The following is a 20,248-nucleotide window of genomic DNA, read 5'->3' as shown; positions in this document are numbered from 1 at the left end:
AACCAGGTCACAGCTTAGCGGAAAATTGCAGATTTTTCTGAACAACCGTTTTTCTACGTTTACAATACCCAAGCCATAATGAACAAGCTACACAAAGATATTTGTGTTCCCTCCTGGTTTCCATAGATAACCTTATCCAACTAGTCTAATAAAAGGTTGCTTTTCTTTATTTGATTCTTCGATGCAAAAGCAACTTCAGCAACCGGCAGCGGTTCAACAACAACAGCAACACGAAGGGTCGAATCGTCGTAGTCACTGGCTGCAGTTTACCAAAGCTTTGGCACCGCGAAATATGGAAGAGCCTTCTCCGCGTCAGCATGGCACCCCATTATTTCAACAGCAGAATGATGTGCAAGAAAGCTCTGCTAGCTTTACCGAGAAAAAGAAGAAGAAGTCCGCCCATGTCCAGCTTCTGGAAGAACAGATTGAGCACATGCATGCAGAGACTCAGAGACTGAAGGAATCGGAAGAGCAATTGCGTCAATATTCGCAAGAGATGGAGCGAAAACTACGCACCATGGAGCAGCAATATCAAGTAATGAGCAAAGATCTCCAGGAGCACTACCGGGCCATTCGCGTGACAGACGATGACTATGCCACAATCAAGCAGCAGTTATCCGCGTTGTTGACGAAAGTGGAAAGTTTTCCTTTTGGCATCAAGCAAGAGTTTTCGGCAGATAAAAACATTGTCGTCAGTGTGTTCGGCAGCCGATGGCCGCGTTTATCCAAATATATAGAAGGTCGCCTTTGTCGCAGCGATCAAAGCATCGATTACTCTGTTGTCGCTTTTTTGGTGCAAAAGCTGATTATGGAGGAGCTCGCAGCATGCATTTTCAATGCGCCTATTCATATGGCATCGGAAGTAAATAATGATTTTGCCCGTATTACAACCTGGTTGACCCAGTACCACGTCAAAGGCTTTGGTCGCAAGCTACGACAACAGTTGTGCAAAGTGATCGCAACAATGTATGCCGACACCAATTACCATTCCAGTCCACAGTATCGAAAAATCCTTGAATGCAGAGACTTCCTCATCAAAAGCGTTGTGGATATCATTTCCAAGATTTATCAAACAGCAAATCGGTCCGAGCTCGAAAAGAAGCTTGGCAAGCTCGTCGACGAGGCAACAAAGCTCAGTTTAGCCATGCACGGTCAAGATAACCCCGTAATAATCCGCATCATTACAGAAGGCCGTGATGTATTAGATCCAGAATACATGACAGAACAGCGTGGATCATCAAACGAATCGGATATCGTGCAACTCGTAATATCGCCGGCCTTTGTCTATCACGATGATGCCGGATACGAAATGTGCTTGTGTCGTGCAAAAGTCATCTGTCACGAAAACATTCAGTAGTCCCGTATCCTAAAACGACCCAGACAAGTTTCTGGTACGTGCTGTTGCCAGGTACTGATCGAATTCACCATATGAAGCTACCAACCGTGCAGCTACGAGCACCGTGGTGAACGGAAAGCTGTATTATCCGAGATAGTGCGGTCTCGTAGTCGTAGATACCACCCAACATAAAACCGTGTCAAATATAGGTAAAATATAGAATATGACTTGAAGCCATGTAGCTGCGTTTATACTTTTGTGTTTTACAAAGAATCAAGAATAATGCAAGGGGATAATGGCAATCACAAAGGGAATCAACGGATAGAGTGATTCCTTCATCTACGTTTCCCTTCTTTTCGTTGAAAAAAGCTGGTGAACTAGATTCAGAAATGTTGCGCTGGTTGCTCGGGATGATGACGACGCCACCAACAACGGTGGCATAGCTTCTTGCCGGACACCTTACTGTGATCATCCGCATTCCACCAGATAGGTGATGCTGTAACAGGGCACTCGGTGCATACAAAGTTGGTGCTGTCGCTACTCGACGTGGAAAAGGTGGAGATGGGTGATGAAGAGGTACTACTCCGTGATGACGGAGCGGCTTTCGTCGTAATATTGGTGGTAGGAGTAGGAGCAGCAGAATGACTTGGCATTGCATCCAACGCGCTTTGTCGAGCAGACGGAATACGAATGGAATCCTCGTTTGCTGAATGTACAGAAGTATGATCTGTTTGGTATAGAGCGGCGTCACGGCAGCCTTGAGGGTGCGCTGGTTGCTGAATAGCGCGATAACGTCGCATAGCAGGGGTGGTTCCTGATTCAATGCCTTTATAGCGTTTTGCATAAGCTCGAATAGAAGACTGCAGGAAATAATAAGTTGAATTGACATGTTTTCTGGGTTACCAAGGCCGCAACTTACCTCGCCCGTGTCCGTCGTGCGTGCATTAAGCTCGACAATGTGTCGATGAGAAATATCGTGCTCCGGGCACCATACTTCAGGTACCATGATGCCTGCCGGAGAATCATTTGCAAATAAACCGCTAGGAATCGTGATGGCACTATCATCTGTGCCAATAGGTTGTATCTCAAACGCAACCTTGAACTGGTGTTGGATCGCGCACTCTACGTGTACTGGTTTTTCGCAATCCGCGCATATAACGCATGCTCCCCTTGACTCATTACACAAACGGCATTGCTATTGACCTCTTAAGCACTTGTGTTCCTTTTCCAGCGACCAGTAGACATGTTTACCTCAAGCCATCGGGATTTCGCAATGGCGCCAATATATTCAATCGGTTGTAAAGTAGCACTATGCACGTATTTCACCTCCGGGATAAATGCTGAACAAGTGACGTGCGCCCAGTTATAACCTGATGTCGTCTTCAGCGCTTGATGCGGCAATTTGGAGGATTCATAACACAGCACACATTCATATTGCTGTAGGCAATGTTGTCGTCAGAAGCTCCATGCAAATGCGCAAAAACCAGATTAACGGAAAAAACTTACATAAGATGCAGAAGGCGCCTTCTTATTGTGGCAAACGTCACAGATCCAACCTTCTTTGTTGGAGGTAGTAATGCCATAACAATCTAAAAAAGGAGACATCAAATTCAGCTCACGGATGCTTCCTTGCCCGCTTTGTAACGTTACGAACCATCATGCACAGACATGCCACAGTCATAGCAAACGAACACTTTTTCATGCGGAGTTTCCTGTCTGCATACAGCGCACGGACTGGAAGCAAAATGCAACACGTTGTTTCGTTTCTTCTGCAAAAAGCGTATCAGAATGACATACATAATACAAACAAAAATTTCCCGTTTCTCTTTGATTACCTCATCTTTGAGCTTTTTCGAGACAGATTTGGCGTTTGGTGCATCTGCCAATTTTTTTCGTTTCATGCTTATCCGTACAAGCGTACTGCCTTCGCTGGCTTCACATGTTTCTACCGGCTCTTCATCTGCCGTCGTTTTCGATTGCCGACCTTTGCTGCGCGCAGCCATCGCCGCCTCTGATACGGGTTTCATTTTACCATACTTTAACCAATAAATACCGCATTCGTTACATAGCACAGTGCGAAACACTTTGCGTTTTCTGTCCGTATCCGAGGGCGGGCGTCTCCACAGTGGCGATTCAGTGACCATGCAATTGGCGCATTGATAGCTTCGTTTGTTGTACGTGCTTGGCGGAACAATCGTGGGATCGGATTCCTCCTCACTATCGACGTCAGAGTCCGAATCCTCCTCCGGCGATTCCTTCGCCACATTTGCATGCTTTTTGAACTTTTTCCTATTGACCAGGTCAGACAACGACCGTGCTGGAGAGTGGATGTGTGCTCAGGGTTATATCTTACGTAGGTCGGTAAATGCGCGTCCATTCTGAATATACGGGCTCATAGCGATCCGTCTTTTTCCAGATGTAAAAATAACGAACAATATCGGCCATGGTTTTGGTAGGAACTCTTGGCTTCACTGAATGGAGATCGTGACCGCGTTCCTGGATGCTTTGTTCGAAAGCAGCGACTTCTTCGGGAGACCATTCAACCAAAAATCGGAAATCGCTTGCTGTGAGTTTCGACATATTTTGAAGCGCAGCCTGAGTATCATAATGGGACTTTTCAAGTTCAATGAGAGCGTGATCTTGTAAATCGCTCGAATAGAAAGGCAGCGGTAAATTATCCATTGATTTGATTTTTTCCATATAGTTATCCACTAGGGAAAGATTAATTAGAGGTTATTTGTTACACCCTTCGTTGACTCAAAAAGGATCCTTACATTCATTTTCAGACAGCTGATGAGGCCGACTAAAGATAGGAGTGACAGTTTCGTCAGTACCCCGTATAGGATAATATGGCTCGTTGCTTGGCGACTGTTCTTTCTCCCCGAAAGATACGGCTGACACGCCCGGACTAGAATCTATGCATGAAGCATAATTTAATATGGAAACATCGAATCGGGCATGGGTTCACTAACGTACCGGATTTCTTTTTGTTGACTGGCCGCCCTCTCTTATCGACTCGCTTGCTACGATTCCTCCCAGTCCCGGATCTGCCAGGTGATTCATTTTGTCCTTGAGAAGATTCCGCCACTGGCGAAGCGCTAAGTCGATGACCCTCGTGCCACTCTGGGACCGAAGCTTGATATTTGGCCCCCAGCCGACTTCGAGCGCGAGGATAAATTCTGTCGTCGACATCTTTGATAGGAAGTTCTCAGTTGCTGGAGCGTTATCAAGATGAATGCACAAAATATTTGCTCACCAAGAATATCAGAAATGTTCGTGTTCACGCCGAAATATCGAAACGGCCACATGTGTGTGGTACGCATAGGTGGGGTTTTTTCTAAAATCAATCGTTATAACTTGTCAATGGAAAACTCTGAAGATGAAAAAAAAAATTGTTGTGTTACCATCACTCTGATCCCATTGTGCCAATTTTTTGGGCGACTCCTTTTTCAAGTCGTGGCTCTCTTCTACAGTGGCTGCAGCTTGGTTTTTCGGGAGTTGCAAAGGCTTGAGCGAGTTTTGAAGGCGAGCAGCGTTCCTCGTTTGCCGTATAGTGGAGCGCTGCGTACTTTTACTGTTAGCGCTGTCGATACGGCTGTGGTGATTTTCTGCGGAAAGAGAGCCCTCATGCACGGCTTGCTCCTCCATCAACTCTTTCCGAGAACAAAACGCACATTGCCAAGCGAACCCCTTGGACGGTTTCCGGGTCAGTGGCGGGTTGAGACATGCCATGTGGTAATTTTTCTGGCACGCTGCACATTTAACGGATGTAGCACTATTAAAAAAAAAAGAATAGAGAAAGAGAGGAAGAGAGAGAGATGAGTTCAATGAATATGCAACGCATTCAATCGACTGTTGCAAACAGAATTTCGAATATAAAATAGAAAGGCCAAGCTCTGGTCTCTTTGAGAAAGTAAAACTGGGATAAGTTATATACCTTGCGCACCAAGCTTGGCAAACACAGCAAGTACGCCTGGCTACGGTCAAGTCTGCCGCTTTTCCCTGTTCGACGACGATAAACTGATATCGGTGACGTAAAGCTTCCTGGATGTCCATTGGGACATTATGGACTGTTTCACAGGGGACGAGATCATAAACACGCTGAATATACCGATCGTATAGCTGGCTGTAGTAAAAATGATCTTCCTGTGCTCTGTAGTGGTCCATATCTTCTTTCCGGATGTAATATTTATGGGTCACCACACATTTACCGCGAATAGAAGAGACAGGATTCAGATCAGAGTGCATGGTGGCAACAAGCAAACAAGGATCATAGGATTTGCGATTAATGACATCTTTAGGCCGATTGAACCATGCAATGCGCGCTTGTAATCCCTTTCGCTTTGGCGAAGTACAGAATTCCATGACACGACCAATATAGTACGGTTCCCCGAGGTGTTCTGGCGCAAGGTACACATAGTCTAGCAAGATATCAATAAGCAAACAGGCTGTGAAGGCCAAACATTGGAAAATTTGGAAATAGGGCAGTTACCGTTGACGCCGACGTATGAACCGTCAATGAGCTTTGTGCGGGTAATGGCTGACGGGGTCTTGGAGTTTCTCATTAAAATGACTGGAACGGAAAGTGTGATCAAGAATCAAAGTGAATGAAGGGCGATCGACACCTGCGACGAGCAACAGACAAAGGTCGTTAAAACGAAGCCCACTCGTCAGTTGAAAAGACGAAAAAAAAAGGTGCAGCTTGGATCCAAAAATGTAATGAAATGTATCCGATATGGGATTTTCCTAGACTTGACTCGGCGTTGCACCTGGAAGGCTGGTGTGTCTTGAACAAAACAAGGGAAGGGAAAAAACTACACGCGAACCTTCAACCGAAAGAACAAGGGAAGAGGAGGAAGAAAAAAAAAATTACGCAAATTTTATTTGGTTGTTAAAAAAAAAGTCCCTGAAAGACCTCATCATTTTCAGCATGAAGCTCATGGCAAGAAACAACGACCGTCATCATCATCATCAGGCTGACATAAACTTCTCACAATATCCTACTCACACATGTATTCAAGTTATTTCTTGCGTTTTCACGACAATGGCCGGCAACTCTATAAATGGGAACGAAACGATACAGGGTTTGGAGAAATTGATCAATCATGAAGCCGGTCATTTTTTTTATTGAATAGAAAATAGACAATAGACAAGGAATAAATATACAAATAAGGCTTATCTACATTGCTTCAAAGCTAGCTAAAGTGCGATGAAGCAAAATAAGGATTAATAAGAATAGATTAGATGAAAAGCGAAAGCCGTACGAGGATATCCGATGATATGTTTCAATGATTATGCGATGGCAATATTGTTATTGGCATGGTTCTTGCGAAGATGAGCCGTCTTTCTGTCTTCACGCTTCTTGGACCAGGCCTTGATAATCATCAATCCAGTAACGTAGCACATAGTCATGGATGTGAGTGCGACACAAACGTTCATCATGAACATTGAGTCCACCTGATTACGGCGAAGCCACGTCAAAGTACCGGAGTTGGAAGCCATGAATAAAATCGATCCGGCAATCAGTAAAAATGCACCCAGCAATTCGCTTGGAGGACGGGTAGGTTGGGTTCCTTTCGGTGACTTGCGGTACAGAGAAATGTAGGTGATAAAACGGCAACAAGCTGCCAAGGACAGCAAAAGACCCCACATATAATGGACGTTGGTGGAGTACTGCGAATCCTGGTGATGGTTACCCATGGAAATACCGGTCATAAGAACAGTCAAGGCGGGGAACGGATTCAGCGAATAGGTCTGGTGCGGTTCATGCTTGGGAACATCCAAAGGAGTATTCATTACTGAACGTTCCAACAAACGGCGCAGAGCACGACTTTCAACGAGAATACCGGCCAATCCACACCACCACCACATGAATGCTAAACTGGCGTGCTCGAGATCTTTATGGGTCCACGCTGAGTCTTGGCCAAAATGCTCCATCCAAGTATTGGTAATACCGTAGGTGAAAATCAGTCCACTTTCGATCATTTCAAAACTGAAACGACTGCCACCGTCCACACGGTTCCATGCCCAGCCTCTTTCGGCGAACGCACCGAGGTAACGACCAAGCGTCATCATACCGTAGAAGAAGAAAATGCCACCCTTGATCAGGTGAGCAATGCAACCGAGGACATCCCATGATCTGCAAACACCATGATAGACAACTAGACCACTCAAAGTTTGAATGAATATAAGCACAATAAAAGTGCGACCCAGCACCAGGTGGATATAGCGACAGATGATGGAATTGTAGGCCAGTACCACCACAAATTTCTTCATAAAGTTGGGAATGTAAGGTGACACAGCATTAAAGGCACGCATATAGAGGGGAGGCTTTTCGTACGCCATCGTAATCGGATCTTCGTCCAACAGCTCTTCGTCAGATGGAGCCAAATGCTGTTTTCCAAAGCTGTCATTATCGTGGTCATGGTCGTTTTCATCGTAAAAATTATTAAGAGTTTCAGCAGAGGAAGCCTCACTGTGATGGTCGTGATGATGGTCGTCCGAGCTGGAAGAGGAGGGACGGTTCATCAAATGGACAGTTTCCAAGCGGTTATACTGGGATTCTTGATTTCGACCAACCACCTTTGAGATTTTTCTCACAACGCCAACAAACAATTGGGCGATCATGAACAGGAACAGAATCCAACCCATGGAATGATGCACATTACCAGCATACAAGTGCGGTACGGAGTGGCCATACATTTGGCCAAAGAAGAAACCTAGCATAGCGACACCAAACGCGAGAATCTGTGTGGGGATATGTAAGGAGGATCGAGCAATGCCAAACATGATACCTATGTAGATTGCCATCGAAAATACATGAATGATAGGTCCATTTTCTTCTAGAAAGCGAAAGAAAAGCTTACCAATAGGCATCAAAACCCAAAATGCCAGAACCATGAATCCGACGTGCATGTAGAAATAACCTTTGTTATCTGGGAACAATGCGTACGACATTGGTTCTTCACCGGTAGCATTGAACGGAGGAAGTTCCTCGTCCACCATGGTGTGATGTTGCGCTGAAGCGTGTGCTGCAAATAGCAGTAGCAGTATACTGCTCCATAACCAAGGTTTCATGATGTACAACAAGCAAACAAAAAAAAAACTGCAAAAAAAGGTGGTGCAATTGGGAATTAAAAAAAATTCCGGTGGATTTATAGTTCCATGTTTCAATCAAAAAAAAAAAAAAAAAATTCAACCCTAATATGTCTCCGAAAAAAAATGAATAACCGATATCACGTCAGAACTGCGGCTCTTGCTTATTCCGTGAGGGAAAGAGCTTATTTCGGTTTTGTTTTGGTTACAAGGTTTTAGGCGTGTTCAATATCAAGACCCATTATACGCCCAAGAAAATACATGGACTACTTTCTCCCAGCCCTTATGATCAATTGATCGCCACTACAATAGGGGGAAATGAATTGTGTCTCTTAAGCTATTGACGGCCCGAGACTACTCCGTGCCAATGATATGAAGAAGAAAACTGGATCCTGGCTCTATGTCAAGTGACACACGCATGTGTCATCCCCAAGTTCTTCGCCATACCTGGTAATTCTCACTAGAGCATATCTTTTTTGTTTTTTCTCAGTTTATATTTTTTTTGTGGCTATACTAATCCGGCTGAACTATTTTAACTCTCCGCCCCTCATGCACCGGGAAACCCGGATCAAACAAATAAGTCTTTGTTCCAGAAAAACCAAACTCTTGGTCATAATTGCAATCCGTGATGTATTCGGTAATAAAATAATCAAAGTAAGTAGATGAAGAACAATAATGGAAGGCGGTACAATGAGTTCATTTCGCATAACCTAGTTCATGGTTACCGGATCGGTCCATAAATTTTCCGTTCTCGTCATTAAATTTTTTCCGCAGCAAATTCGGATGGAAAAGAGGGGAATTGTTCCATATGCGTCCCGCAAACTAGTCGTTGACTTCCCGCGACTTTGTTGTATTTATCATCATACAGTTACACAGTCTTTTCTTCTCTGGTTTTCTTTTACATTCTAAAAGTTATGCAATGGTATCAAATGTGAGATATTGACAGTGCTTCGACACAGGGGACATTCCGGCTATTAACGAACAAGAAAAGAAGGCAAACAAAACAATTTGTTTGGTTAGTCGACGAATTCCACATGAAAATAGCCAAAAAAAAAAAAAAAAAAAAAAAAAAACCAGGGGATTAGAGGAGATTGAATATCAAAGAAAATCGAAGGATGCACAAAAATGCTTACTTTGTTTTGACACCACTCGATCACGCAACTCCAGCAAAACAGATGACCACAAGGCGTACTTGTTGTCACCTTACGAGGCTCGAGACACAAAGCGCACTTGAGTAGCTGCATTTCTTCGTACGTTAACTCCTTTTCGTCTTCTTCACCCTCTTCTTCGAATGCATTCATAAAGTCAAAGTCGTCCTCTTCAGCAATGATAACGGCTTTATCTGTCTGCTCCTTTTCCAGCTTAGTTTCCAGAACCTGCTGTGCTTCCAATTGCTTTCGCTGTTGAGCTGTCGCTACTCGTTTTCGAATCGCCAGGAACGTTTGAATCGCCAACTGGACAACGATCAATACCCCGAGCACCTCATATCCTACTCGCTCTTCGTGAGGGCCCAATTGCCGCGTGAAAATCTACAGTGGATGTTAACAAGATTGTAGGTGTCTTTTGTTTGCACCAATAAATACTTACATATCGTATTCCTGTCACGCGTTTTGAGAAATTATAATACGCGCCAACGAAATAAAAGATAGCCAGATGCACCGGTTTTACATTTTGAATAAAGAACTCCTGAATAATAGGCAGTTGCTTTTGTACAAAGTTGCCCACGCGATCTCTCCATGTTGAGCTAGACTGAGACGTTTGGTGCCCACGGTGGCGTTGGCGTTTCTTGAGGTCCGCAATTCCCCGCACATAAATATACGGAAGCAGTGTGTGTGCAAATACCAGACTTGCACGACGCTAAAGCAAACAACTTAGAAAAAAACAAAAAACAAAAGCGCTGCCACAGACTTCGAAACTGCCATATGCACATACCATCAAACCCGGAAACGTATTCGTATACTGATTGATCTGTAAAAGATCGCAATACTCTTCACCTAAGGTCTGACTGCCTACCATTACCTTTCATTAGCCTCTTTCGCGTTTGTCACTAGTATTGACCAAAAAACCAACCGAGCAGTGTCGTTAAACCGTAGTAGCAAAAATCAGACAGTGTGTGAACCTCTTTTTGCCACTGATGCTGTCGCCGTGATCCTAATCAAGTAGCATTAATCACCTGCAAAATGAATCGACATGTAAAGCCGTCGTCTTACCAAAGAATTGCTGAACAACACTCGACATTTGTTCCTGCAGAATGGTTTGATAGTATACATCCTTCTGATTTGCTCGGACTGGGATTCTCATTAGTAAACACTTGTAATACAAAACGATTTATCCTTCATCTTCCAGGAATCGCTTACTTATATCAGGTTGAGCACCAGGAGGGAAATTAAGCCGTAAAACAGGCTTCGACGTACTCGGCATCTCAGATGGTTCTGGCATGGGCAAATGAAGAGCAAAGACGTCCAACCTTTTCTCAGAGTCGGAGATGCAATGATTTGCTGTGGGGTCGGCGCCTTACGCAATAAATGGATCAGCACCAATGAAATTTCAGAAAACAAAAAACATAACTGTAATCTCGTTGCCTCTTTTGAATTGCCTTGTGTGTGTGACATGTGAAGTCGACCTATCGAGTAGACAAATCACAGTGGCGGTTTTTATTTTGTCATATCAAGTAAAAAAAAAATATAACGCTTCAGGATAAACAATTCATTCATCATCGTCATTGGATAAAAAAGAAAGAACAAGCTAATAATAAAAAAAGGCTTGAAAAAAAGGAATATTGTACATAGGCAAAAGTAAAAAAGATGACAGAGGATAGGTAAAAGCATGGCATGGGCAAAGGGAAAGCGTTTTTTTAAGACGATGAATGTGCTGCAGGAGTTTCTTTTTCTGTTAAAAGATTGCGTAACCACTTGACCTCGAGCTCCAGCTCGTTAACACGGTTTTGCAACGCTTCTGCTTTGCTTGTCATATCACGGACAGTTTGCTCCATAGCTTGCTCGCGCATCTTCTTCTTTACACGGAACCGAGCGCTGGCTGCTGTGTTGCGACGACGCTTATCTTCCTCAGCAGCAACAGATTCGTCGTCTTTTTCTTCGGTGGGACGTGATCGTTTCGATGCGGTCTGTGTGGATTTCTTGCGTTGAGGTGTGACTGCGGTCGGCTGAGTCAGCAATGAGGCCAACTGAGAGGCATCAAGCACAGGAGGTTTGGGCAGCAATTGGCGGGAACCAGTTGGCTGACTCAGCGAAGGAGCAAGAGGACGAACAGGCGCTGACTCTACAAAAGGTATTTGTGGTCGTGGTGTTTGCTGCTGTTGCTGCCGTTGTTGGTGCTTCTGTTGTTGTTGTTGGGGAAGTTCATAATCGAGATAGTTTACGAGTTTTTCGTAGGTAATGGGTTCCAAGTCGTTATCGAATTGGTTTGCTGATGGAACGAAGGGAGTCGAGCTGGAAGAAGGAGCAGTACTGCTATTGCAGGGTTTATCTTCGTCGTAAATGCCAACACCGGGTTTAACATCAAAGGTGAATTGAGCATTGGTCTATTGTTATAACGTTAATTTCTGGAACAAGCTCGTCGCAAAAAGATAAAAGTCTAATTTACCCATAAGGCCAGATCTTCTGCTGCTTCCTGTTCAGTCTGGAAGGGATCCACTGCTACATCAAAGATGAGCGAGTCCAATGGGGATATGAAATTTTGGTACGGCTGGGACATTTGTCGACAAAAAAGTTGGACACAGAAAACAAAAAAAAAAAAGAAAAAAGATACACACTTGGAAAATCGAAAAGATAATCCCAGACTCAATCAGCGTGGCTTAAACCTTTTTCCTGATTCGGTAATCGAATTCTTTTTGCTGGACTTCAACTCGGAAATATCACTCAACTGTAATCCACTTCCCAAATGGTTCCTTTTCAACCTCACCCAGCAACAGATAAAGCTTCCATGACTCTGATAAAGAATAGAACTATGGAATAAACTATAGATAATGCAGTTGAAATGAAAATACCATAAAGGTAAAATAGATAGATTATTGAGTTGTCATGAGAGAGATCACAGGATTCATAGTGTTAGACACAATTTCCGTTTTATTGTCATCAAGTTGTTTTTTATCGCTTTTAAGATCGGACATACGAATGATGGCGCTGGGGATATCTTACCAGAATAAGTATACAAAACAGAGCAATCATGATAGGTATTGCCCAGTGTGTAACTTTACGGAAAATCAGCGCGAGCCATGATATCCAATCCCGGCCATCGGCCAAACATTCTGGGCAAATGGTCTATATATTGTTGCAACGAAACAGAAAAAACATTGATATGAACCTGCGAAATGGGGCATATTGGGGATCCATCCATATTCTCAATAACGCTTACCACAAACCATATGTAACCGGTCTGAGATTTGTCTATCGAATCTTTGGCTCTTTTTTCAAGTTGTAGACATTTTGATATGAAACGCACACCTATTATCATCATCACTGCTATCCACTTTTTCCAACACGCTGATGAGGGTACCAGAGGAAATCAGACAATGACAGATTGTGATCAAAAAAGGAAATTGTTAAATTATGTGCTGGGAGATACTGGAGAAAGGTTCTTACCAATGAGATAAAGAGGATAGCATAGGCGATATCTTGGTCGTCTGTGAACGCGGCGATTCGGGATATGTGAAACTGGTGTCGGTTCCTCCACACGGAGTTCTTTGACATAGTTTAGCGGATCATAATATTCAACATAGAATGCATTTTGTCGAGAATAGTATCGTCGCCTGCGATCTGCTTCCGTCTCCCACTCAATCTCATTCGCAGCGGCATCATAATAATTCGTATCTTCATCAGTGGACATTGCGCGCGGTGAAATGGGTGGCCCTGAATAAAAGAATGACGTGTGTTGACAGGAATCTTGGAATAGTGTTTTGTAATGTTGAGGAGTAGTTACAAGTTGCACCCTCAGTATGTGCTCAACACTTTACTGGATATCAAATCAGGGTGCGTTACTTGAAAATGACAATAAATTTTTGTCTGCCTGGCAACTGGTCATTGTGATTCACTAAGCGGGCAAAGAAGAGAGTAAACTACCCAATATCTTTTGCTTGCCATAATAAATCTAAAGCTAGCAGCTTATTGATATTTTCTTTTATGGAGCACACACGCTCACATAGTGCGTCACTCACATAAAAAAAGGGCAAACCAAAAACGCATGTTTATAATGGATGAAATGCAAGTATATTACAAAAATAAAAGAAATGAAATAATGGATATAAAATATGTATGTTAGATTCATGATAACAATGGCCGTCGTTCGTCATCGACACCATGTCCGGATGATCTACTAAACATGGCTTTCATGCGCAAGTAGATAAAATCGGCGGTTCGTCGAAGATCTCTGAATAAGCTCGGTTCTCTTTTACTGACTCGTTCAGGTCGGAGCCGATGATGGTCGTCGATTAAACGATTCAAACAAGCCTATCATTACCGAAATTAGAAAAACTGACCATCATTGGAGTCAAACCAAGGAGCGAGGTTTAAAGCGTTGATCAACTCACAATGACGGATAATAGGACCGCTAATCCTGTGGTAGCTGAAATCAAAAATGTGATGATTTGCTGATATCGAACAGCGTTCAAAATCGGTGCTCCTCCTAATATTTGACCCGTCATAGCACCGGGAATGGTGATAAGGCCAATCACCGACATTTGGTTGATCGACGGAAGCATGGCAAGACGAATGGCCTCAATAGCCACCGATTGCGCTGCTTCCCAGCGACTGGCTCCAAATGCTAAATAAAGCTCTATCTCATCCGAATGAGTACCGACCTCACTCAGACAAGTGCTCAGTCCAACTGCAATGCCACTGGTAGAAACACCCAGTAATAGACCGACCGTAGGAATAAAAAATTCCGGGATCCAAAACGGCTCCTCGCTCAGTGCATATTTAGTTCCAAGAATACCAACGAAAAATGTCGAAAAGCCTGTGGATAGGAGAACGGACGGATACTATAGGCATCGTCAAAGCGATATGTGAGGAAAAAATGGGGTTACCAATCGAACCGAAGATGTCACTATTACCATGCCGCCGTAAGACATTTCCGATTTATGGTAGACGACTTCATTGGTACTCAAAAACACCATGACAACTAACGTACATGCAAATCACGTTATTACCTATGCTATGCACATTATAATATGTTTTTACATATGCTTACATGTCATGAACATAACAAGATATGGGTTGTTGGCTTTGAAAACGTCTTCAAGAATGAGACCCTACCACATAAAAGGTTTCAGTCCACATGGTTATGGTTTCAAAAAGGCCCAAAATAATTTTTACGCACCATAATTGTTAGTTGCACAAGGCATCGAACAGAACTGACAAAGAGGGATTTTTCGAGTTTGAGACCCAAGGTCACAGACATGAGTCCTGTAGATTTGCCGTGCGCCAAAAGTTAAAAGAGCTGTTTTTCGATGGGCCAGTGGAATGACCGATCCTTACCGTTGATTAGAATGAAAGACGCAGCAACGCCTACGTTCCACCAATGCAGATTAGGCATTGGATTCTGACTGTCACCACCTTCTAACATTCGCTGATTTTTTTGTGGAAGAAAAAGAAAAGAAAACCGACCTCACATACAAAAGGGTATATGGAGCTCCCTCATTCACACTCCGGCAACATTTGCTTTTTTTTTTTTTTTTGTTTACTTGATTATACATTTGGCGTCAGAAGCAATAAGATACAAATAAAAGCGATTCTATTTCAATTCTTTTCTTCCTAGCCTTCCTTTCTGTTTATTTTACGTATTACGATGGAATGTTATCAAAACTGAACTTTCCAAGTGAAACATTCGGCTGTAATTAACGAATATTGTTGCATGGCAGTCCTAACGATTGCGGAATTTTCTATGTTTCCTGGACAACTCACCGGCGAGAGAAAATAGATCTGGTAGAAATGAACAATAAGCTCGAGTTGGAGATTTAATGGATGCTGAAAGCCCTGAAGTTAGTGGTACAAAGGTTCAGGAGAGGCTTTTCTTGCTGCAGAAACAGTGCCCCTGAAGTCATACACGAAGATCCTACAAAGACCACACGAGACATGAAGTAGCATAGAGCTAAGAATACAAAGAAACCGCCTGAGTTACTGTGGTCATTGATAAAGGTTGTATGGTAGATCACCGATTGTAACCCCTGGTAGCCGGCATGAGTTGTCGTCAGCTAACTCCTCATGATCGTCTCGCACAGAGAGACATATCCTGAATGAAAACCGCGAATTAGTTTGTGCTTCTGCCAACGGATATTTGGCAAGAGAAAGAAGGTCACTTCCCACTCCCAGCTGGGACGTAAATGCTATAGCAAATGCTATCGAGGCTAGAATATTTCTCCGATGAAGGGCAGGGTACAACTGGACCTTCTTTCCATGATGATAAGCTACGGCTCCCACTCCCAGCTGGGACGCAAATGCTACAGCAAATGCTATCAAGGCTAGAATATTTCTCCGACGAAGGGCAGGGCTCATATGCAGACTTTTCATCATGCTTTCCTTGCCAAGGTTAATAAAACAAATCAAGTAAATTATGACTTATCTTTTGAGGAAACACGAAAAAAAAGAGAGGAAGCGCGAAGAAGTGGTGAAAAACCAGCTGTCTTTAGGAGTTTGAAATATAAAGTTCATCCAATCAGGTATCAAGCAGTCCCCACATTGTACAAGTCGATCCGACTCTGCTGCAGAACAGAAGCTGATCCTTGACATTTGTGGCATCCTGTAAGTGCAAGTTATTTAAGTTTGAATACAAAATCAATTGGTAATCGTATGATCTGCTTTTAGTAAAGACTATGTATATGACGATTGTGGACTCGAATTTCTGCGAAAATCCGAGTCGTGTTACCGCTCTTACCTTTTGACAGTTGCGTGAAGTTCACCACGAAGCATCTGCGCAACAAGGAGCATAAGGTTACTTTCTTCCCTGGTGAGATTGAACTTGATGCCATGTTCACCCAGCTCCGACAGATGGGAATGAACGACCGCAGATATAAGTACAATACCGACGGTATACTCAAAGCTAATGATCTGTCTGCGTTGGAAATCCTTTTGACGGAAGTTTCCTCGGAGTATGGCTCGAACGACACTGCAAAGAACAGCTTTGGTCATCACAAAGCTATGTTCGGAACGCTGGCGATGCTACGAACCTTGGCCCAATCTAATGAAAAAGCATCGTTTAAGGCTTTCTCCAAACTCAAAGTCCATTTTTTGCATGCTCATAGTAAGTGACTCGAACGATACCGCGTGTAATTGTAATTATATATGCTGCGACGTGTTAACCATTGAACTCTTACTTCACTCGATCAGACATTGGTCCATGTCCACACCGGCATCAGGCATATACGTAATGAACAAAGAACAGAGAGTTGAGGCTCCTGTTAGATTCCCGAAAAGGACCTCACTCCCATGCCATTCATTTCGTTCTTTAAAACCCTCAGTGTAAACTGCATGGTATAAGGGTATGGTTTAAACATATTGATTTAGAGCATCTTGTTTGGGAATATAGGTCGCCTGTGAAGAAACATTGTCTGTTGTGCAAGCTTTTGAAAACGAGCACAAGGCCGCCTTACGATCCAAGGGCACCGACCAGCAGAACCTTTGCAGGATCGTCGAACCCGTCATCATTCGCCTTAACGAAGGAAAGCATCCCAGCACGTAGCGGAGCATGGTCCAATGAGCGCACCCAGTAGCCCAGCGGATGATCAAGTCCAGACCCCTCAGGCGCAAAGCGGACCAGGAACGGGATGTCCATAAACCCATGCGAAATTGACCAGAAGAATAGGCCCTCAAACTCAGTTGGTGTGAAATATGCTGGTGCAAAATGCCGATTTCTTTATTCCTGTGCCAGCTACTCGTGCCATGATTATCCATGTGCCATCGACATGTTCAGCCAAGGACCATGTGATAACTACTGGATAAACTGCATCCATCTTGTATTCGGACTACCGGCAGATAGCACATTGCGCAGCGAAGAATGGCCTCATAGTCTTTTGCCGATCATACCATTCGTTCGAAACAAACCCCTATTACGCTTGCTGGCATATGCCATACCATTCGACACCTTCGTCCACAGCGGGCATCAAACGGAAACGACGGTCACCGGTGAAAGAACGTGAATGAAAATTGCAAAGCTTCTCTTCGTCTGTGGGATCCTTGCAGCCTCCTTCGTTAGCGGATATCCATGCGGTGTATGACGATCTCTCCGATCCCTCCTCGGTTACCGGTACTCATGATCAACTTCGCAAACCTTTCCGTCGCTCGCTATATACCCATCGTTTCATTGGAGACTCAGAAATCTCGAACGCGCCGGTCATCGTCACACTATATCACCAACATGGATTTGGACCAGTGGCTCGCATAGCAGGCCCAACTTCAAAACGAGAGCGTGTTACAATACAAGCAAGCCTTTCTTGAAAAGCAAATGCAACTTCAATATTACCTTCAGCAGCTGTATGCTGTTAACGATTATATCAATGGAGACGCCAATCAACAATTCCAAGGCGTTTGGAACGTCCTTTATTCACTGTATCGCTAATACAGTATGAAGTCAATGATGAGCCAAAGACGTGTGAAGGTACTCAGAAGATCTGGCACAACATGCTTACTATGATGTTTCGTTTTTACCCTCTTCCGGATACTTTGTGCTGCGGTACGAAGGCCCAGAAGTTTCCTTTACTGTTCTTCGTAAGATGGATAACATTACATTATTCGAAACCTTGTTGGAAGATAATCGTGAATTGAAAAGCTATTAAAACAATTGAAACACATCGGAGGCCATGGATAATTTGTTTGATTACATCGTATATTGAATAGCAAATAACCGGTATTTCCATCATACAGAGCCATCACATGATGTGATTCCTTTTTGATTGACCATTTCCCATAAGTATCGTATTCACCAATTTGGCCGCCGTGGAGACACTGTATTTCAAAACCGGCCAACTTCTTTTTTTTTTTTTCCTGCGAATGGTCTTTTGAAAAGCATGTAAAGGACAAGCACGCACCAATGGGTCATACCAGTCAGGAAGTGGAAGGACGTTTATTTACTCAGTCAGATGTAGTCAAGAAAGGGAAAATAATAGCCTCGAATGAATTAACGAAAGGAGATTGACTCGGATCACTTGGGCAGAGTATAAACCTTTGGCTTCTGATACAATGAGCGAAAATAAAAGAACTGACGCATCACAGCAACTACCAAACACTTCAACTGTAAATGTAGTGGAGACCGTTCAATGAATTCTTATTCATCGAATACCTTTTATTCCTGTTTTCATCGAAATGACCATTCTGACTTTAGCCCCGACATCATATAACAACATTATCGGCTTCTCCGTAGATTCCAAGTGAGGATCATCATAAGTGGCGATCGATGGCGTCAGATCAATTTCCTGTTTGATTTCGTGTGAAGGACACTTGTTTTTCCCACGGATGTCAGCATCTGCGACTGGCACCAAAAGGAGCGCCCTGTCTTTGATGATGGCCCCGGAATCCACTTTGCTAACTGTGTGGATGAGGTGGCGCTTGAAGTCGGAATAGTGATTGAGTAAAGTTAACAGTTGCGCATCGATTCCTGGTATGCTCCGTTTGAGTTCACAGCTTTGGCAAGTACGAAGAGCGGACTTGTTGTGGCCGATAAAGGAACGGAGGTTGTCTTTGTCTGGAATGCGGGCAATAAGTGTTTATACGTGAACGCAGCCGAAGGTAGCAGTTGTCCACGAAGAAGAATGGAAGTATGCTATAGGTAGACACGTGGGCAAGGCCATCCGGATAATCCAGGGACTATAACTTTTGGGGAGTACGTAGTACTGTTCCGTAAGTGGTTCACCGTCAAAGAAAAAGGGGGCCAATATGATGGGAAAGATTGGCAACATGGGACACGCCAACTGTGAAAGAGGTTCGACCAAACGGCGTTAAAAGGAAATTCATAGACACGTCAAAATTGTAGGAACTTTCTTCATGTCATGAAAGGATGACTCCACTGTGCAGATTACCTACAGACATCCAGACGATAAATTGCTTGTAAGATAGACCCTGTTTGACATAACACTAGAGTATTTGACGAAGGCATTGGAAATCTCAAAAAGGCATACACTCTTGTTCAAAAGTCACCGTAGGAATTTGAAAATTTTGATTTCCAAAAAATGGAAAATGCAATGATGTATTTTGATGGACAGTCTTCCATAATAGAAAGTCCTTAGAACAACTCCAAAATTCAAAGACGAAATATTCAATAACACATAAATGTGTAAATATAAAAAATACGACGTTGGACCATCTTCGTTCTCAATGACAGCGCGGCACCTGTTAGGCATACTGAAAACCAAATTTTCCAAGCAGAGGTGAGAACTTCCAACCAGGTTTTAGGAATGAAGAATTCAACGACGTGCATGTTGGCATTAATAAAAAAATTTCTTTTCCATCACATCTATGTATAAAACATGAAAGGATGTCATTCAATGGGTTCCACAAAGATTGACTCACTCTGGAATAACACGTAATCATATGACCATTCTGCCGGTCTGTCTTATGAACTCTGTTTTCCCCATACCCTTCTGATACCATAAAAGTTCAAGCATTTCATGGCAAACATTGCTTTATATATAGAATTTGTTTTTGTTGCAGTTTGACCAGATACTTTTTTGGGCGCATTTTTGTCGTCCCTGGGTTTTCATTGGTTTGTTTCTCGCCTCTCCTGGGCGGTTATCGCCGTCCTCCCCAGGTTGCGGACCTTTGGGGGTTGGGCGACCTCTCCCGGAGGTTACGGTAAGTTTTTCAATGATAAAAA

At 43.4% G+C, this 20,248-nt stretch overlaps 10 protein-coding genes across 10 annotated transcripts; 2 read left to right on the top strand and 8 right to left on the bottom strand.

Annotated features, from left to right (window-relative positions):
- Positions 1 to 181: 181 nt before the first annotated feature.
- Positions 182 to 1,357, top strand: BYT42DRAFT_612701 (uncharacterized protein; the record flags this gene model as incomplete). The annotated part of the gene is made up of 1 exon (XM_051571657.1): positions 182 to 1,357. The coding sequence occupies one exon, from the start codon at positions 182 to 184 to the stop codon at positions 1,355 to 1,357; it is 1,176 nt and encodes a 391-aa protein (XP_051425739.1).
- A 362-nt stretch (positions 1,358 to 1,719) lies between these two features.
- Positions 1,720 to 5,758, bottom strand: BYT42DRAFT_492613 (uncharacterized protein; the record flags this gene model as incomplete). The annotated part of the gene is made up of 12 exons (XM_051564163.1): positions 1,720 to 2,196; positions 2,256 to 2,531; positions 2,588 to 2,773; positions 2,843 to 2,925; positions 2,991 to 3,102; positions 3,172 to 3,625; positions 3,690 to 4,047; positions 4,111 to 4,244; positions 4,309 to 4,528; positions 4,593 to 4,673; positions 4,747 to 5,111; positions 5,274 to 5,758. Coding segments are annotated over 12 exons (3,231 nt in total), but the record flags the coding sequence as incomplete, so codon positions are not given.
- Positions 5,759 to 6,423: 665 nt separating this feature from the next.
- Positions 6,424 to 8,464, bottom strand: BYT42DRAFT_564508 (uncharacterized protein). The gene is made up of 2 exons (XM_051567747.1): positions 8,203 to 8,464; positions 6,424 to 8,130 (listed from the first exon to the last, which is right to left on the bottom strand). The coding sequence occupies exons 1-2, from the start codon at positions 8,411 to 8,413 to the stop codon at positions 6,629 to 6,631; spliced, it is 1,713 nt and encodes a 570-aa protein (XP_051425737.1). The 5' UTR covers positions 8,414 to 8,464; the 3' UTR covers positions 6,424 to 6,628.
- A 576-nt stretch (positions 8,465 to 9,040) lies between these two features.
- BYT42DRAFT_564507 (Pex12 amino terminal region-domain-containing protein) lies at positions 9,041 to 10,967 on the bottom strand. Its single transcript, XM_051567746.1, has 7 exons — positions 10,789 to 10,967; positions 10,642 to 10,719; positions 10,502 to 10,582; positions 10,364 to 10,440; positions 10,019 to 10,288; positions 9,565 to 9,960; positions 9,041 to 9,476 (listed from the first exon to the last, which is right to left on the bottom strand). Exons 1-7 carry the CDS (start codon positions 10,868 to 10,870, stop codon positions 9,357 to 9,359), a joined length of 1,104 nt encoding a protein of 367 aa, XP_051425736.1. The 5' UTR covers positions 10,871 to 10,967; the 3' UTR covers positions 9,041 to 9,356.
- Positions 10,968 to 11,005: 38 nt separating this feature from the next.
- Positions 11,006 to 12,194, bottom strand: BYT42DRAFT_564500 (uncharacterized protein). The gene is made up of 2 exons (XM_051567745.1): positions 12,035 to 12,194; positions 11,006 to 11,972 (listed from the first exon to the last, which is right to left on the bottom strand). Exons 1-2 carry the CDS (start codon positions 12,143 to 12,145, stop codon positions 11,286 to 11,288), a joined length of 798 nt encoding a protein of 265 aa, XP_051425735.1. The 5' UTR covers positions 12,146 to 12,194; the 3' UTR covers positions 11,006 to 11,285.
- A 303-nt stretch (positions 12,195 to 12,497) lies between these two features.
- Positions 12,498 to 13,437, bottom strand: BYT42DRAFT_564498 (uncharacterized protein). The gene is made up of 3 exons (XM_051567744.1): positions 13,033 to 13,437; positions 12,806 to 12,933; positions 12,498 to 12,711 (listed from the first exon to the last, which is right to left on the bottom strand). Exons 1-3 carry the CDS (start codon positions 13,274 to 13,276, stop codon positions 12,547 to 12,549), a joined length of 537 nt encoding a protein of 178 aa, XP_051425734.1. The 5' UTR covers positions 13,277 to 13,437; the 3' UTR covers positions 12,498 to 12,546.
- A 137-nt stretch (positions 13,438 to 13,574) lies between these two features.
- On the bottom strand, positions 13,575 to 15,096 carry BYT42DRAFT_564494 (uncharacterized protein). Its single transcript, XM_051567743.1, has 6 exons — positions 14,923 to 15,096; positions 14,765 to 14,850; positions 14,636 to 14,696; positions 14,499 to 14,566; positions 13,977 to 14,426; positions 13,575 to 13,896 (listed from the first exon to the last, which is right to left on the bottom strand). The coding sequence occupies exons 1-6, from the start codon at positions 15,008 to 15,010 to the stop codon at positions 13,711 to 13,713; spliced, it is 939 nt and encodes a 312-aa protein (XP_051425733.1). The 5' UTR covers positions 15,011 to 15,096; the 3' UTR covers positions 13,575 to 13,710.
- A 49-nt stretch (positions 15,097 to 15,145) lies between these two features.
- On the bottom strand, positions 15,146 to 16,113 carry BYT42DRAFT_564491 (uncharacterized protein). The gene is made up of 2 exons (XM_051567742.1): positions 15,427 to 16,113; positions 15,146 to 15,369 (listed from the first exon to the last, which is right to left on the bottom strand). Exon 1 carries the CDS (start codon positions 15,955 to 15,957, stop codon positions 15,571 to 15,573), a length of 387 nt encoding a protein of 128 aa, XP_051425732.1. The 5' UTR covers positions 15,958 to 16,113; the 3' UTR covers positions 15,146 to 15,369; positions 15,427 to 15,570.
- A 297-nt stretch (positions 16,114 to 16,410) lies between these two features.
- Positions 16,411 to 16,906, top strand: BYT42DRAFT_493652 (uncharacterized protein; the record flags this gene model as incomplete). The annotated part of the gene is made up of 2 exons (XM_051564238.1): positions 16,411 to 16,688; positions 16,771 to 16,906. 2 exons carry the CDS (start codon positions 16,411 to 16,413, stop codon positions 16,904 to 16,906), a joined length of 414 nt encoding a protein of 137 aa, XP_051425731.1.
- Positions 16,907 to 18,707: 1,801 nt separating this feature from the next.
- BYT42DRAFT_544837 (uncharacterized protein) lies at positions 18,708 to 19,852 on the bottom strand (the record flags this gene model as incomplete). The annotated part of the gene is made up of 3 exons (XM_051565778.1): positions 18,708 to 19,120; positions 19,455 to 19,509; positions 19,778 to 19,852. 3 exons carry the CDS (start codon positions 19,850 to 19,852, stop codon positions 18,708 to 18,710), a joined length of 543 nt encoding a protein of 180 aa, XP_051425730.1.
- Positions 19,853 to 20,248: the final 396 nt, after the last annotated feature.

This window comes from Radiomyces spectabilis (assembly GCF_025331425.1).
Source record: "Radiomyces spectabilis strain NRRL 2753 chromosome Unknown BYT42scaffold_4, whole genome shotgun sequence".
Lineage (NCBI taxonomy): Eukaryota > Fungi > Mucoromycota > Mucoromycetes > Mucorales > Radiomycetaceae > Radiomyces > Radiomyces spectabilis.
This window is presented reverse-complemented; position numbering and strand designations above follow the sequence as displayed.

Bases quoted from the DNA above. Each gene is read 5' to 3' on its own strand.
- BYT42DRAFT_564491 (XM_051567742.1), bottom strand. From the start codon at position 15,957: ATGATGAAAAGTCTGCATATGAGCCCTGCCCTTCGTCGGAGAAATATT.
- BYT42DRAFT_564500 (XM_051567745.1), bottom strand. From the start codon at position 12,145: ATGTCCCAGCCGTACCAAAATTTCATATCCCCATTGGACTCGCTCATC. The intron at 11,973-12,034 runs GTAAATTAGACT...TTATAACAATAG, and splicing joins CAGAAGATCTGGCCTTATGG to ACCAATGCTCAATTCACCTT.
- BYT42DRAFT_564508 (XM_051567747.1), bottom strand. From the start codon at position 8,413: ATGAAACCTTGGTTATGGAGCAGTATACTGCTACTGCTATTTGCAGCA. The intron at 8,131-8,202 runs GTAAGCTTTTCT...CAATCTACATAG, and splicing joins TTGGGTTTTGATGCCTATTG to GTATCATGTTTGGCATTGCT.
- BYT42DRAFT_564498 (XM_051567744.1), bottom strand. From the start codon at position 13,276: ATGTCCACTGATGAAGATACGAATTATTATGATGCCGCTGCGAATGAG. The intron at 12,934-13,032 runs GTAAGAACCTTT...TACCCTCATCAG, and splicing joins CTATCCTCTTTATCTCATTG to CGTGTTGGAAAAAGTGGATA. The intron at 12,712-12,805 runs GTAAGCGTTATT...AACAATATATAG, and splicing joins CCGGTTACATATGGTTTGTG to ACCATTTGCCCAGAATGTTT.
- BYT42DRAFT_564507 (XM_051567746.1), bottom strand. From the start codon at position 10,870: ATGCCAGAACCATCTGAGATGCCGAGTACGTCGAAGCCTGTTTTACGG. The intron at 10,441-10,501 runs GTTGGTTTTTTG...AGGTAATGGTAG, and splicing joins CGGTTTAACGACACTGCTCG to GCAGTCAGACCTTAGGTGAA. The intron at 9,961-10,018 runs GTAAGTATTTAT...CATCCACTGTAG, and splicing joins GCGTGACAGGAATACGATAT to ATTTTCACGCGGCAATTGGG.
- BYT42DRAFT_564494 (XM_051567743.1), bottom strand. From the start codon at position 15,010: ATGTTAGAAGGTGGTGACAGTCAGAATCCAATGCCTAATCTGCATTGG. The intron at 14,697-14,764 runs GTGCGTAAAAAT...TTTATGTGGTAG, and splicing joins TTGTGCAACTAACAATTATG to GGTCTCATTCTTGAAGACGT. The intron at 13,897-13,976 runs GTGAGTTGATCA...CGGTAATGATAG, and splicing joins CGGTCCTATTATCCGTCATT to GCTTGTTTGAATCGTTTAAT.